Genomic DNA, 15,817 nt, shown 5'->3' on the forward strand with positions numbered 1-15,817 from the left:
GTAGGAAGTTGATCATTATAATATAATTGTTATAGTCTATATTGTATTGTGGCGATGGTTTAAACAGTAAAATAATTGCTGTAGTTTTCCATATGAGATCTTGGAATGATCTTTTTGTAAGGATACTTAACCGTTTGACTTGTTATATATTGTTTTTATGTCTCTCACTTGTACATTATATTTATTTTGAAAATGTAACTTTTTAAGGTCTACCCTGGAAACCTGGCTTTTTGTGGAGTTAATACTATTTATAACTGTAAAGTCCTTACTAGACTTTCCCTGTGACTGCATGAAAAAATATGTATCAGAAATGAGTTTCCATATTTACTTGGATCCTACCATGACCAGCATCCCTTACAGAGAGCAAAATGTTTTAAAAATACCTATATTGGAAATCTGTACATATGTTTCTTCCCGACAATGATATTTGCCGCTGCATGGTCTCTACTGATTATCATGTCTAGAGAGAGAAAATACAGAAACAAGCATAAAATCAACCTGATGAAATAAAAATAATTTATTCAACTTACAAAGGTATAACTTTGACCACGGTAGAACAGCCTGCTATATATTCCTGTCTCTCTCTAGTTCTCTAGTTATAGCCTCCCCATAGTGAGCTTTAGATAGATATATACTGTAGATACCTGAACAACACTTTACTTAAAGCACCTTTTTATGAAGTGTTAATATCTTATATAGACATGAATATCCCCTTATAGAGCATTATGAAGTGTTAATATCTTATATAGACATGCATGTCCCCTTATAGAGCATTATGAAGTGTTAATATCTTATATAGACATGAATGTCCCCTTATAGATGTTATAGAGCATTATGAAGCATGTACCATAAAGCAAAACAAGGCTCGGTACCTTTTTGTAAGGCGCCTAGCGTGTTATTGCTTCACTGTGATGTTTTTAATGATGCTCTATGACTGCATCTATAAGGTGACCTATGAATGTTTATAAGGCATTATAAAGCTTCATAAGTACTAGCATCATACACACGACAGACGAGAGAAGGTAGAATATGTAAACATAGATGTCAGAGATCAGACGTGGTACCCAGAGGGAGGGAAGGAAACACAAATCTGTTTAATAATAATACGTAGAATAATAAAAACAATACAAACATTTAACAAAAGATACAACTAATCCAGCTGGTATGATACAAAACAAAAAATTAAGTAAAACGCTTTCATGTTTGTACAAGCTGCTGTGGTATTTCATATATTTATATATTAAAACTATTTCACTTTTTACTACTAGGCCAAATACAGCCAGACATTCATTTGTATATAACAGTAGTTTCTTTGTTCTTCCCATAGCCTATTCGTTTTGAAATAAACTTTTAGTGTCCCCAGATTTGAGTGCAAATATCTATTCAATAAGGTTTGTAAAAACAATACAGTACAGTAGTATCACCAAACACAAACCTATGCCATGTTGTACTGTCCCAGTAAAATACAGTATTAACCCCTTACATTCCTAACGTAAAAGGCAAAAAGTCCAACACAAATAACAACAGCCTGCAAAGAAACAACCAACCAACCAAAAACAAGTAAATAGTTCAACTAAAAAAATGAAAATGTTTGTGCAAAAACAGAAGATAACAGACCCCATGTGTTTCTTTCTTCTCGGGGGGGGGGGGGGGGGTTCAGTGGAACAGACAGATGAGACATATAGACTACACACAGTCACAGGATCAAAACACACCATCTTCCAAACACAACGTTCTAGCAGTGAGGCCGCTGCTGCCGCACAAACAGGCTTTTGACGGCAGGCGGGCGGCAGATACAGAGAGGTGTGATCACATAGCTAGGTTCAATCAATCAATAGATCAATCGATGGAGTAGGCTAGCGAGTCACTGGGCAGCCAGTGTTATGGGATGGGGTCACTATGGGGATAATGTGCCATTAACAGTGAGATTAACAGTGAGATTTGCCAGGGAATGAAGAGGATAAAACCATTTCAACAAAATGCAGATCCAACAACTTTAGAGTCACACCAGACCACTGACTAAAGGAACCACAGCGCTGGTTAAATGTAGATGCTAAGAGAGTTGTTCAGCTTATGGGCACAAAATGACAACAGATACACACTTTTTAAGAGCTTGAGCACTTGTACAGAGCACTATCATATCAATAAACCATGTGGTTGCACCGCTTAAAACGAGAACAGGAAGTCATGCATAGCTTTCATATGGACTGACACACTCGTAAACGTCCAGCAGTCGCCTTTAAAATGACAGGAAATCTAACTGGTAAAATCAAGTATGGAACCTGTTGCTTTTACGTTTTAATACACGCTTTTAGGCTTTGGGAAAGAAAAAAATATTCACAGCTCAATTGAACTTTTCTGATACGATTTCCGCTAGGTAAAGTCATACCGTACACTCTCTGTCGCTCTCTCAAAGCTGCTGAAACCTTGGTCATCTCTCAACCTTTCACCTCTACGTCACTCATATCATTAGAGCCCTCTCAACTAGCCTATCCAGTAGTGTAATATACTTAGTGATCTATCTGTAAACCTTTACCCCGATCTCTCTTCGTCTCTCTCACACAAGTCTTGGCTCTCTACACAACGTTATACTAGTGAAAGAAAGTTTGGTTAATCTTTCAACCTTACTCCTTCCTATCCACAGCCATTCAGACATACCACTTTCAGGTATTTACGTTTCTACAAGATGTTGAATATTCTAGTGAAAGTTTGGTTATCGTTTCAACGTTCAACCACTAACCAATCAGATGACCTCTCTACAGACAGTACAGGAAGTGGTTTGGGGTCTACAGAATGTCGAAGATGCTAGAGGGGATGTTGTAGCGGTCGGGTAGAACCCTCATCTTGAGGGTTCCGTCGGCGCCGCAGGTGAATATGCGGTTGCCGGGGCGGGTCTCCACCTGCATAACGCCCGCTCCGATGTTCCGGAAGATGGACTGCTTGGCATGCTCTGTGCTAAACGAGTGCATGAGGCCATGGCCTGCCAGCTTCCACACCTGGAGGAGAAGGAGAGGAGTAGTGAAAGAGAGAGGTAAAGAGAAAGGCAATGATCAATACATTAATGGAATTACATGATGTCTTTCACAGATCAATCCTGTGACTTAAATACATTTTTACACACATTTGGTCATTGAAATACAGCTAGAGAGCACAGATTAATGGTTGACAGGATTGGGAACAATTCCATTTCAATTCAGGAAGATTCTAATTCTATTTTCCTCATTAAAAAAAATAAGGAAAATCACCTTCATGTTCCCCTCAGCTGAGCCGGTTACGAAGAAGTCTTCGGAGACGTCGAGCGCCAGGGCTTTGACGGCTGAGTCGTGGGCCTGGAAGGTGTGTAGCAGCTGTCTCTGACGGATGTCAAACACACACACAAAGCCCTTCCTGCCTCCCGAGATCAACAGCTGCTGCTTGGGAGCGTACTGCACCACCGTCGCACCGCTCTCATGGCACGGGAAGGCTGGACAGACACAGATGACATTCTAACTACGAGTTATGAGGGACAACACTAATACAGGGGAGAGAGGGGTAAGTTGAACCAAACGGTAAGTTGAGCCAGCCCTTGTTTCTAGGAAACCATACACAAAATGTATAATTTGACCAAACATTTAGGAAGAGGACATCATTTCATGGAGTCTGAAAAAGTGGTAAACAAGGTTTAAAAAAAACAGATTTTCACCAAGTCAAATGAATTAATTTTGTTAGAGGTTTCATGAAGCTTGTATCTAAACTAAAGTAGATCATTTAAAGATTGTTCTATACATCAGTTGGGCTCTCTATACGCTTCAGTCTGAGGTCCTAAACCCAGCATGAAAGTGCATCCTTGGATCTGTGTGGGTTAATATAGTAAATGTTTTTTGCCTTGGGGTAAGTTGAGCCAATGGCCATGGGAGAAGTTGAGCCAATGGCCATGGGATAAGTTGAGCCAACAGTTGAGCCAATGGCCATGGGATAAGTTGAGCCAACGGTTGAGCCAATGGCCATGGGATAAGTTGAGCCAATGGCCATGGGATAAGTTGAGCCAACGGCCATGGGATAAGTTGAGCCAATGGCCATGGGATAAGTTGAGCCAACGGTTGAGCCAATGGCCATGGGATAAGTTGAGCCAACGGTTGAGCCAATGGCCATGGGATAAGTTGAGCCAACGGTTGAGCCAATGGCCATGGGATAAGTTGAGCCAACGGTTGAGCCAATGGCCATGGGATAAGTTGAGCCAACGGTTGAGCCAATGGCCATGGGATAAGTTGAGCCAACGGTTGAGCCAATGGCCATGGGATAAGTTGAGCCAACGGTTGAGCCAATGGCCATGGGATAAGTTGAGCCAACGGTTGAGCCAATGGCCATGGGATAAGTTGAGCCAACGGTTGAGCCAATGGCCATGGGATAAGTTGAGCCAACGGTTGAGCCAATGGCCATGGGATAAGTTGAGCCAACGGTTGAGCCAATGGCCATGGGATAAGTTGAGCCAACGGTTGAGCCAATGGCCATGGGATAAGTTGAGCCAACGGTTGAGCCAATGGCCATGGGATAAGTTGAGCCAACGGTTGAGCCAATGGCAAGTTGAGCAAAATTGAGTGTTTTATTTCCAGGTGTAGCGCGAGGTAGTATCGCTGGGATATTAGGTAACACCAGGGCCTATGTTAAATGTGTTAAAACAAGTACAAAGTTGTAGGTGTTAAGCCCGTGTTTACAGATGCTTAAAATTATTAAAAGACAAACGAGCCATTGTGATGAATTGTGATCGGGAAATAAAGACATAGTTTAAATAGGCACAGAAATGTGTAGGCAGCTCAACTTACCCTGTTCCTATGCTCAACTTACCCCATAAACAGGGTAAGAGGTCCAAAGAGACCACTTATTTTGGCCAAGCTATGTTTTCAAAACTGTAATGTTTCCATGAATTCTGATTATTTCCTGGGATACACAACAACACCTGCCTTAATGTTGCTGGACCCCAGGAAGAGTAGCTGCTGCCTTGGCAGGAACTAACGGACCCCAGGAAGAGTAGCTGCTGCCTTGGCAGGAACTAACGGACCCCAGGAAGAGTAGCTGCTGCCTTGGCAGGAACTAACGGACCCCAGGAAGAGTAGCTGCTGCCTTGGCAGGAACTAACGGACCCCAGGAAGAGTAGCTGCTGCCTTGGCAGGAACCAACGGACCCCAGGAAGAGTAGCTGCTGCCTTGGCAGGAACTAACGGACCCCAGGAAGAGTAGCTGCTGCCTTGGCAGGAACTAATGGACCCCAGGAAGAGTAGCTGCTGCCTTGGCAGGAACAAATGGACCCCAGGAAGAGTAGCTGCTGCCTTGGCAGGAACTAATGGACCCCAGGAAGAGTAGCTGCTGCCTTGGCAGGAACTAATGGACCCCAGGAAGAGTAGCTGCTGCCTTGGCAGGAACTAATGGACCCCAGGAAGAGTAGCTGCTGCCTTGGCAGGAACTAATGGACCCCAGGAAGAGTAGCTGCTGCCTTGGCAGGAACTAATGGGGATCCTTAATAAATACAAATACAAACATCTAGTTCTTGTTGCCTATTTATAAATGATTTATTAAATCATTATTCATTGAAGTTCTTGTCTCTCGTCATCATTGAACCTCTGCTAGCTACATTCTTCACCTCTGGCCTAAGAACAGCCCTTAGTCTGGAGTTATCACACATTACTCCAAGAGTTCTCATGCCTTACTGCTGAAATATCTTTGTTAAAAAGAAGTCTATATTTCCCTTGACGGAGTGATGCAGAATGTAAAAAATTTCCTAACTTACCCCACTCTCGTCTACTTTGCTTGATCAAGTCAAAATTTGACCGGTCACCCAATCTTTCATGTAATGGAGACAAAATTGTGGCATCTAACTAGTTCATTTGACTGGTTTTATCTACTGTGGTAACTTTGCATGTTAATTTCTGGTGGACTGAAATTACAACTAAATCTTACCATGCACCATGGCGTTACTGGGTGAAATAAGAGTACAACTAAATCTTACCATGCACCATGGCGTTACTGGGTGAAATAAGAGTACAACTAAATCTTACCATGCACCATGGCGTTACTGGGTGAAATAAGAGTACAACTAAATCTTACCATGCACCATGGCGTTACTGGGTGAAATAAGAGTATAACTAAATCTTACCATGCACCATGGCGTTACTGGGTGAAATAAGAGTACAACTAAATCTTACCATGCACCATGGCGTTACTGGGTGAAATAAGAGTACAACTAAATCTTACCAGGCACCATGGCGTTACTGGGTGAAATAAGAGTACAACTAAATCTTACCAGGCACCATGGCGTTACTGGGTGAAATAAGAGTACAACTAAATCTTACCATGCACCATGGCGTTACTGGGTGAAATAAGAGTACAACTAAATCTTACCATGCACCATGGCGTTACTGGGTGAAATAAGAGTATAACTAAATCTTACCATGCACCATGGCGTTACTGGGTGAAATAAGAGTACAACTAAATCTTACCATGCACCATGGCGTTACTGGGTGAAATAAGAGTACAACTAAATCTTACCATGCACCATGGCGTTACTGGGTGAAATAAGAGTATAACTAAATCTTACCATGCACCATGGCGTTACTGGGTGAAATAAGAGTACAACTAAATCTTACCAGGCACCATGGCGTTACTGGGTGAAATAAGAGTACAACTAAATCTTACCATGCACCATGGCGTTACTGGGTGAAATAAGAGTACAACTAAATCTTACCATGCACCATGGCGTTACTGGGTGAAATAAGAGTGTCCCACAGGCATACATTTCTGGAGGAGAAAAGGAGAAAGAGTTTCCGTCATTGGAGTTACTGTTATGACAGTATTGAGATTGGTGCAGTTTTGATATGTAATGTTGATACTGACCTGCTGTCGTTGGACTGTCCTGCCGTTGCGATGAGGCTGGAGGAAGTGATGAAGGCAAAATCACCACAGGTCTTAGAGTGGCACTGCCAACTCTACAGAGAGAGAGAGAGAGAGGGAAAGAGACAGAGAGAGAGACAGAGAGAGACAGAGAAACAGAGAGGGAGAGGGAAAGAGACAGAGAGAGCGAGAGAGAGAGACAGAGAGAGAGAGACAGAGACCGAGAGAGGGAGAGAGAGATAGAGAGAGAGAGAGAGAGAGCGAGAGAAAGAAACAGAGAGGGAAAGAGACAGAGAGAGAGAGTGAGAGAGAGAGTGAGAGAGAGAGAGAGAGAGAGAGAAAGAGAGAGTGAAAGAGAGAGAGAGCGAAAGAGAGAGAGAGAGAGTGAAAGAGAGAGTGAAAGAGAGAGAGAGCGAAAGAGAGAGAGAGAGGGGAGAGAAAGAAAAGAGAGGGGGAGAGAAAGAAAAGAAAGATGGGGAGAGAGAGACCGAGCGAGAGAGGAAGGGAGATAGAAGGCTGTGTTATCCTCAGCCTAGCAGACAGAGAGGTAATCAATCACTCCCAATCGCTCTATCACTCACGCACGCCCCCTCTCTCACCCTCTGTAAAATCCCCATCCCTAATCCTTCAAGCATCAGTGTGTGTGTGCACATGTGTGTTACGTACCACGTAGGGCTTGGGGTTGGAGGAGGTCTGGTTGACCTGCCACAGACTGAGGAAGCCTTCTCCATCTGATACACCACACTGGAGAGACAGACAGAGAGAAAGAGACAGAGACAGACAGACAGGAAGAGACACAGAGAGCGACAGTCACAGAGAGACAGACAAAGAAAGACAGACAGAGACAGACAGACAGGCAGACACAGAGAGACAGCGAGAGACAGGCAGACACAGAGAGACAGACACAGAGAGAGAGACACAGAGAGAGAGACACAGAGAGAGAGAGACACAGAGAGTGAGACACAGAGAGACACAGAGAGAGAGACACAGAGAGAGAGACACAGAGAGAGAGACACAGAGAGAGAGACACAGAGAGAGAGACACAGAGAGAGAGACAGACAGATCAGCACAATCATAATACTGAGGATGAAAAAGAGTATTGTTGTGTGTGTGTGTGTGTGTGTGTGTGTGTGTGTGTGTGTGTGTGTGTGTGTGTGTGTGTGTGTGTGGACCTTGTTTCCCTGTGAGTTGAAGTAGAGGCGTGTGACTCTGGCGTTGCCTGCCTGTCTGAAGCAGATGAGTTGCTGTGGCCTGTTCCACTCAAACATACGAACACTGCCGTCCTGAGCCCCAGTCATATCTAACACACACACAGAAACATTAGGAAATGTTTGAAATTCCCCTATTTGAAGGAACAGACCAGTCATTCAAACAGCGTTGTGTACAGGCCGTCAGTATACTGTATAGTACATATACTGTATATAACCTAGTGGTGGTATACTGTATATAACCTAGTGGTGGTATACTGTATATAACCTAGTAGTGGTATACTGTATATAACCTAGTGGTGGTATACTGTATATAACCTAGTGGTGGTATACTGTATATAACCTAGTAGTGGTATACTGTATATAACCTAGTGGTGGTATACTGTATATAACCTAGTGGTGGTATACTGTATATAACCTAGTAGTGGTATACTGTATATAACCTAGTAGTGGTATACTGTATATAACCTAGTGGTGGTATACTGTATATAACCTAGTGGTGGTATACTGTATATAACCTAGTGGTGGTATACTGTATATAACCTAGTGGTGGTGTACTGTATATAACCTAGTGGTGGTATACTGTATATAACCTAGTGGGGGTGTACTGTATATAACCTAGTGGTGGTATACTGTATATAACCTAGTGGTGGTATACTGTATATAACCTAGTGGTGGTATACTGTATATAACCTAGTGGTGGTATACTGTATATAACCTAGTGGGGGTGTACTGTATATAACCTAGTGGTGGTATACTGTATATAACCTAGTGGTGGTATACTGTATATAACCTAGTGGGGGTGTACTGTATATAACCTAGTGGTGGTATACTGTATATAACCTAGTGGTGGTATACTGTATATAACCTAGTGGTGGTATACTGTATATAACCTAGTGGTGGTATACTGTATATAACCTAGTGGTGGTATACTGTATATAACCTAGTGGTGGTATACTGTATATAACCTAGTGGTGGTATACTGTATATAACCTAGTGGTGGTATACTGTATATAACCTAGTGGTGGTATACTGTATATAACCTAGTAGTGGTATACTGTATATAACCTAGTGGTGGTATACTGTATATAATACAGTAGTGGTATACTGTATATAACCTAGTGGTGGTATACTGTATATAACCTAGTGGTGGTATACTGTATATAACCTAGTGGTGGTATACTGTATATAACCTAGTGGTGGTATACTGTATATAACCTAGTGGTGGTATACTGTATATAACCTAGTAGTGGTATACTGTATATAACCTAGTGGTGGTATACTGTATATAACACAGTAGTGGTATACTGTATATAACCTAGTGGTGGTATACTGTATATAACCTAGTGGTGGTATACTGTATATAACCTAGTGGTGGTATACTGTATATAACACAGTAGTGGTATACTGTATATAACCTAGTGGTGGTATACTGTATATAACACAGTAGTGGTATACTGTATATAATACAGTAGTGGTATACTGTATATAACCTGTAGTGGTATACTGTATATAACCTAGTGGTGGTATACTGTATATAATACAGTAGTGGTATACTGTATATAACCTGTAGTGGTATACTGTATATAACCTAGTGGTGGTATACTGTATATAATACAGTAGTGGTATACTGTATATAATACAGTAGTGCTATATGGTACTGTATACATTAGATGATACCTACAGTACTGGAATATGGGGTGGGAGGTCATTCTCTTCACATTGTTCAGGTTCCTCTTCATAATCTGAAAAACAACATTCAAATAACCTAATACATCAAACTTCATTTGAAACCTCAGTCTTTAAAACATTGTCAATACACAGTGCTGCCCTACACTACGGACTTCAGTACTCAACTAGGACACTTCTTTGAACTGAAACAGCTCTGATGAAGGCCAGCAGGCCGATACGTCAGTTTCATACACTGAAGTGATACTGGCCAGAGCAGTGTGCAGGTCTTTCGTTTAGTTCATTAAAACTACTCTACAACCTTTCACTCTAAAGGGGATTCATCATCTGAACTAGGACCTATTTTACACATACAGTATAAGCCAATGACACTGAACGACAGTATGTCTTTCCATACAGTCTGGCCTTACCAAGACTCACCACCTAGACTAGGACATATTTATACTTCTGCTACAAGGCAACAGTACTCCATATTGACTGTAGCATGAAGAATTATCACTTGAACAGGGACATATTTGAGAAGTGGGTGATGCGGTGACGCAGGCCTGTACCTTGGGCAGCCGAGGAGACGCTGTGAGAGCTGGGTATCTGTGTGTTGATACTCTCCCATCTCTCTCATACAAACACACACACTGCCTATCTCTGGTAACATAGACTCATCTACCAGCCTGTTTAGTCCTCAACTCTCGGTCTGTTTGGCCTGAGAAAGATAAACCAGTGTCAATATTCACTGGACTGACTAGGTCCAGCTAGCGGGCCTCAGTTCGGACACAGCGAGTGAGGAATAGGGTGAGACAATGACGTCTAACGTTAAAAGAAGAACGTTTGCCTGCTTGCTTTAAACCGTACTGTCTTACAGTACTCTGATGAGTTCTGCTGCACATATTTCCTATGACACCAGAGCAGTGTGGGGAGAGACGATAGGTTTTCATAATAAACAGACAGGACCTTGAGTTTAGAGTGGTGAGCTGTGAGCCAGACAGGCTGGGACGGAGGTTTCACTCCTGAGTACTGTGCCCCTCTACAGGCCAGACTACTACCTCTCTCACTGGACTACACTGCACTGACAAGTTCAAAGTAAATGGAAAGTATGAAAGGAGATACTGTACCTTTCAACTGAAATGTCAAAAGTTTGGGGTCACTTAGAAATGTCATTGTTTTTGAAAGAAAAGCAATTTTTTGGTCCATTAAAATAACATCAAATTGATCAGTAATACAGTGTAGTCATTGTTAATGTTGTAAATGACTATTGTAGCTGGAAACGGCAGATTTTTATGGAATATCTACATAGGCGTACAGAGGCCCATTATCAGCAACCATCACTCCTGTGTTCCAATGGCATGTTGTGTTAGCCAATCCAAGTTTATCATTTTAAAAGGCTAATTGATCATTAGAAAACCATTTTGCAATTATGTTAGCATAGCTGAAAACTGTTGTCCTAATTAAAGAAGCAATAAAACTGGCCTCCTCACATTAGTGCTGCCTTTGATACCATCGATCACCACATTCTTTTGGAGAGATTGGAAACACAAATTGGTCTACACGGACAAGTTCTGGCCTGGTTTAGATCTTATCTGTCGGAAAGATATCAGTTTGTCTCTGTGAATGGTTTGTCCTCTGACAAATCAACTGTACATGTCGGTGTTCCTCAAGGTTCCGTTTTAGGACCACTATTGTTTTCACTATATATTTTACCTCTTGGGGATGTCATTCGAAAACATAATGTTAACTTTCACTGCTATGAGGATGACACACAGCTGTACATTTCAATGAAACATGGTGAAGCCCCAAAATTGCCCTCACTAGAAGCCTGTGTTTCAGACATAAGGAAGTGGATGGCTGAAAACTTTCTACTTTTAAACTCGGACAAAACAGAGATGCTTGTTCTAGGTACTAAGAAACAAAGAGATCTTCTGTTGAATCTGACAATTAATCTTGATGGTTGTAAAGTCGTCTCAAATAAAACTGTGAAGGACCTCGGCGTTACTCTGGACCCTGATCTCTCTTTTGACGAACATATCAAGACTGTTTCAAGGACAGCTTTTTTCCATCTAGGTAACATTGCAAAAATCTGAAATTTTCTGTCCAAAAATGATGCAGAAAAATTCATCCATGCTTTTGTTACTTCTAGGTTAGACTACTGCAATGCTCTACTTTCCGGCTACCCGGATAAAGCACTAAATACATTTCAGTTAGTGCTAAATACGGCTGCTAGAATCCTGACTAGAACCCCCCCAAAAATGTATCATATTACTCCAGTGCTAGCCTCCCTACACTGGCTTCCTGTTAAGGCAAGGGCTGATTTCAAGGTTTTACTGTTAACCTATAAAGCGTTACATGGGCTTGCTCCTACCTATCTTTCCGAGTTGGTCCTGCCGTACATACCTACACGTACGTTACGGTCACAAGACGCAGGCCTCCTAATTGTCCCTAGCATTTCTAAGCAAACAGCTGGAGGCAGGGCTTTCTCCTATAGATCTCCATTTTTATGGAATGGTCTGCCTACCCATGTGAGAGACACAGACTTGGTCTCAACCTTTAAGTCTTTACTGAAGACTCATCTCTTTGTGGGTCATATGATTGAGTGTAGTCTGGCCCAGGAGTGTGAAGGTGAACGGAAAGGCTCTGGAGCAACGAACCGCCCTTGCTGTCTCTGCCTGGCCGGTTCCCCTCTCTCCACTGGGATTCTCTGCCTCTAACCCTATTACAGGGGCTGAGTCACTGGCTTACTGGTGCTCTTTCATGCCGTCCCTAGGAGGGGTGCGTCACTTGAGTGGGTTGAGTCACTGACGTGATCTTCCTGTCTGGGTTGGCGCCCCCCCTTGGGTTGTGCCGTGGCGGAGATCTTTGTGGGGTATACTCGGCCTTGTCTCAGGATGGTAAGTTGGTGGTTGAAGATATCCCTCTAGTGGTGTGGGGGCTGTGCCTTGGCAAAGTGGGTGGGGTTATATCCTTCCTGTTTGGCCCTGTCCGGGGGTATCATCGGATGGGGCCACAGTGTCTCCTGACCCCTCCTGTCTCAGCCTCCAGTATTTATGCTGCAGTAGTTTATGTGTCGGGGGGCTAGGGTCAGTCTGTTATATCTGGAGTACTTCTCCTGCATTATCTGGTGTCCTGTGTGAATTTAAGTATGCTCTCTCTAATTCTCTCTTTCTTTCTCTCTCTCGGAGGACCTGAGCCCTAGGACCATGCCTCAGGACGACCTGACATGATGACTCCTTGCTGTCCCCAGTCCACCTGGCCGTGCTGCTGCTCCAGTTTCAACTGTTCTGCCTGCGGCTATGGAACCCTGACCTGTTCACCGGACGTGCTACCTGTCCCAGACCTGCTGTTTTCAACTCTCTAGAGACCGCAGGAGCGGTAGAGATACTCTTAATGATCGGCTATGAAAAGCCAACTGACATTTACTCCTGAGGTGCTGACTTGCTGCACCCTCGACAACTACTGTGATTATTATTATTTAATTATGCTGGTCATTTATGAACATTTGAACATCTTGGCCATGTTCTATTATAATCTCCACCCGGCACAGCCAGAAGAGGAATGGCCACCCCTCATAGCCTGGTTCCTCTCTAGGTTTCTTCCTAGGTTTTGGCCTTTCTAGGGAGTTTTTCCTAGCCACCGTGCTTCTACACCTGCATTGCTTGCTGTTTGGGGTTTTAGGCTGGGTTTCTGTACAGCACTTTGAGATATCAGCTGATGTACGAATTTCTCCCATGGAATAGCCTTAATTTCTCAGAACAAGAATATACTGACGAGTTTCAGAAGAAAGTCCTTTGTTTCTGGACAGTTTTAGCCTGTAATCAAACCCACACATGCCGATGCTCCACATACTCAACTAGTCTAAAGAAGGCCAGTTTTATTGCTTCTTTAAATCAAAACAACAGTTTTCAGCTGTGCTTACATAATTGCAAAATGGTTTTCTAATGATCGATTAGTATTTTAAAATGATAAATTTGGATTAGCTAACACAACGTGCCATTGGAACACAGGAGTGATGGTTGCTGATAATGGGCCTCTGTACGCCTATGCAGATATTCCATAAAAAATCTGCCGTTTCCAGCTACAATAGTCATTTACAACATTAACAATGTCTACACTGTATTTCTGATCAATTTGATGTTATTTTAATGGACAAAAAATTGGCTTTTCTTTCAAAAACAAGGAAATGTTTAAGTGGCCCCAAACTTTTGAACAGTAGTGTATATATATATATATAAACACATACTGTATGTGTGTGTGTGTGTGTGTGTGTGTGTGTGTGTGTGTGTATACTATGTATCTGTGTATGTGTATGTGTGAGTGAGTGGAGGATGTTTTGTGTGTGTATGTGTGTGAGTGAGTGAGTGGAGGATGTTTGTGTGTCGTACCACACTAGCCCCCATGCTGGTCTGCCCACTCCCCAGCCAGGGCATGGATGCAGAGGCTGCCATGTCTTTGGGGTTGAAGTGGGACGGGGTAGAGGAGGCCTGGGCAACGTTAGTGTGGGAAGAACGGTAGTCCACGTCATCAGAACTGAGGAGAGAAAGAAGTTCAACACAATGTGTGTGTGTGTGTGTATATGTGTGTGTATGTGTGTATGTGTGTAACATAGTGTACTGACCTGTGTGACTCCTTGTCAAAGTCCTCTCCTATCCAGGTGTAGGGCTGAGCAGCTAACAGAGTGGACACATCAACCTCCTGCACGTCGTGAGTGGACGCCAGCACTATCTCATTGGTGTTAGCCTGGAGGGGGGAGGGAGAGAAGAAGAGAAGAGGGGAGGAGGGGACGAGGGAGGGAGAGAAGAGGGAGGAGGGGACGAGGGAGGGAGAGAGAAGAGAGGCCAGTAAATGTATACCACATAATCTGAATGAGTAGAAGAGACATTCCAACAGAAACATTTTGACGTGGTGTACTGTGTGTTAACCCCCCTAAGGCCGATGTCCACGCCCATGTGGAAATCTATTTAGCATAATACACAAATCCATCAGTTTAAGTTAGAGATATCATTTTTTTTGCATTGGATGTGTCTCAATCCACCGCATCCACCTATGTAACACTTCCGCATTTGGGGTGAAAGGTGACAGAGTTAGAGCAGTATTTGTCAGACCATGAGACATCCGAAAATCGGTATTCTCACAAAATCGTCTGGAGCGACGGAACGGTTTGGCCTAAAAATCTCTTTACGGAGGAGACTCTCCGGAACACGATGGTGCTCTCCGTTTTGCTCTACGACCCACACAAGCGTCTTGGGACTGGTCTGAAGCCGATACTGCCGATCTGTCAACTTCTGTCTGTAGGGTCCCAACAGTTTGGGCTAAACACTGATCTGTGTAAAGGTGAGACTCTCAGGAACACGTATATATGGTATGTTCTGCTCTAGGACGTCCACAGGTCTCACAAGTCCAGTCTGAAAGTCCCCCGGTACCAGTTTAAAATCATTTATGGAAGTATATATGGAGATTGATTTAATCCCTTATTTTTGTCACTAAACAATGTAAAAAAAGTATAAAATTAGACAGGGCTTAGACTGTTATATGTTAACTGGTGGCCTTATTGGCCAGTCTAATGGAATCCACTCTACTCATTTATCTCTATGGTGTCGAAGTCTAAAACCTGACGAACATGGCACCTGAATGTCAAACTACATCCAATGGGAAAGCTTTGTGTGTGTGTGTCTTTGTGCACTGCAGATGTCTCTCACCCTGTTGATGGCGAAGGCCATGATGATGTCAGACTCCTTGTGGATGATCTTAGCATTCCTTCCTGGGTAGCCTAAGTCTCCCTCCACCTGGAACACATTATCACAGCACCCGCCATCATTTAGTACACCTGGTACATACATACTGTACACAGACACACAATATCTTAGCATACACATCTGTTACATACACACACACAGCCACACGCTATCACAACACCCCTACACTGACACACAGCCATCACAACACCCATACACTGACACACAGCCACACGCCATCACAACACCCCTACACTGACACACAGCCACACGCTATCACAACACCCATACACTGACACACAGCCACACGCCATCTCAACACCCCTACACTGACACA

General features: G+C 43.1%; 1 protein-coding gene across 1 annotated transcript in view; it reads right to left on the reverse strand.

Annotated features, from left to right (window-relative positions):
- Positions 1–499: 499 nt before the first annotated feature.
- LOC120052969 (dmX-like protein 2) overlaps positions 500–15,817 on the reverse strand; it is an 84,926-nt gene continuing 69,608 nt past the window's right edge. Inside the window, exons 47-56 of the mRNA XM_039000221.1 lie at positions 15,445–15,531; positions 14,364–14,485; positions 14,131–14,275; positions 9,756–9,816; positions 8,036–8,163; positions 7,530–7,607; positions 6,867–6,958; positions 6,718–6,770; positions 3,246–3,463; positions 500–2,996 (exon numbers count right to left, since the gene is read on the reverse strand). Coding sequence (XP_038856149.1) covers positions 2,787–2,996; positions 3,246–3,463; positions 6,718–6,770; positions 6,867–6,958; positions 7,530–7,607; positions 8,036–8,163; positions 9,756–9,816; positions 14,131–14,275; positions 14,364–14,485; positions 15,445–15,531 — 1,194 coding nt within the window. The 3' untranslated portion in view covers positions 500–2,786. The remainder of the gene's footprint in view (positions 2,997–3,245; positions 3,464–6,717; positions 6,771–6,866; positions 6,959–7,529; positions 7,608–8,035; positions 8,164–9,755; positions 9,817–14,130; positions 14,276–14,363; positions 14,486–15,444; positions 15,532–15,817) is intronic.

Source organism: Salvelinus namaycush, chromosome 1 (genome assembly GCF_016432855.1).
Source record: "Salvelinus namaycush isolate Seneca chromosome 1, SaNama_1.0, whole genome shotgun sequence".
In the NCBI taxonomy this organism is placed as follows: Eukaryota; Metazoa; Chordata; class Actinopteri; order Salmoniformes; family Salmonidae; genus Salvelinus; species Salvelinus namaycush.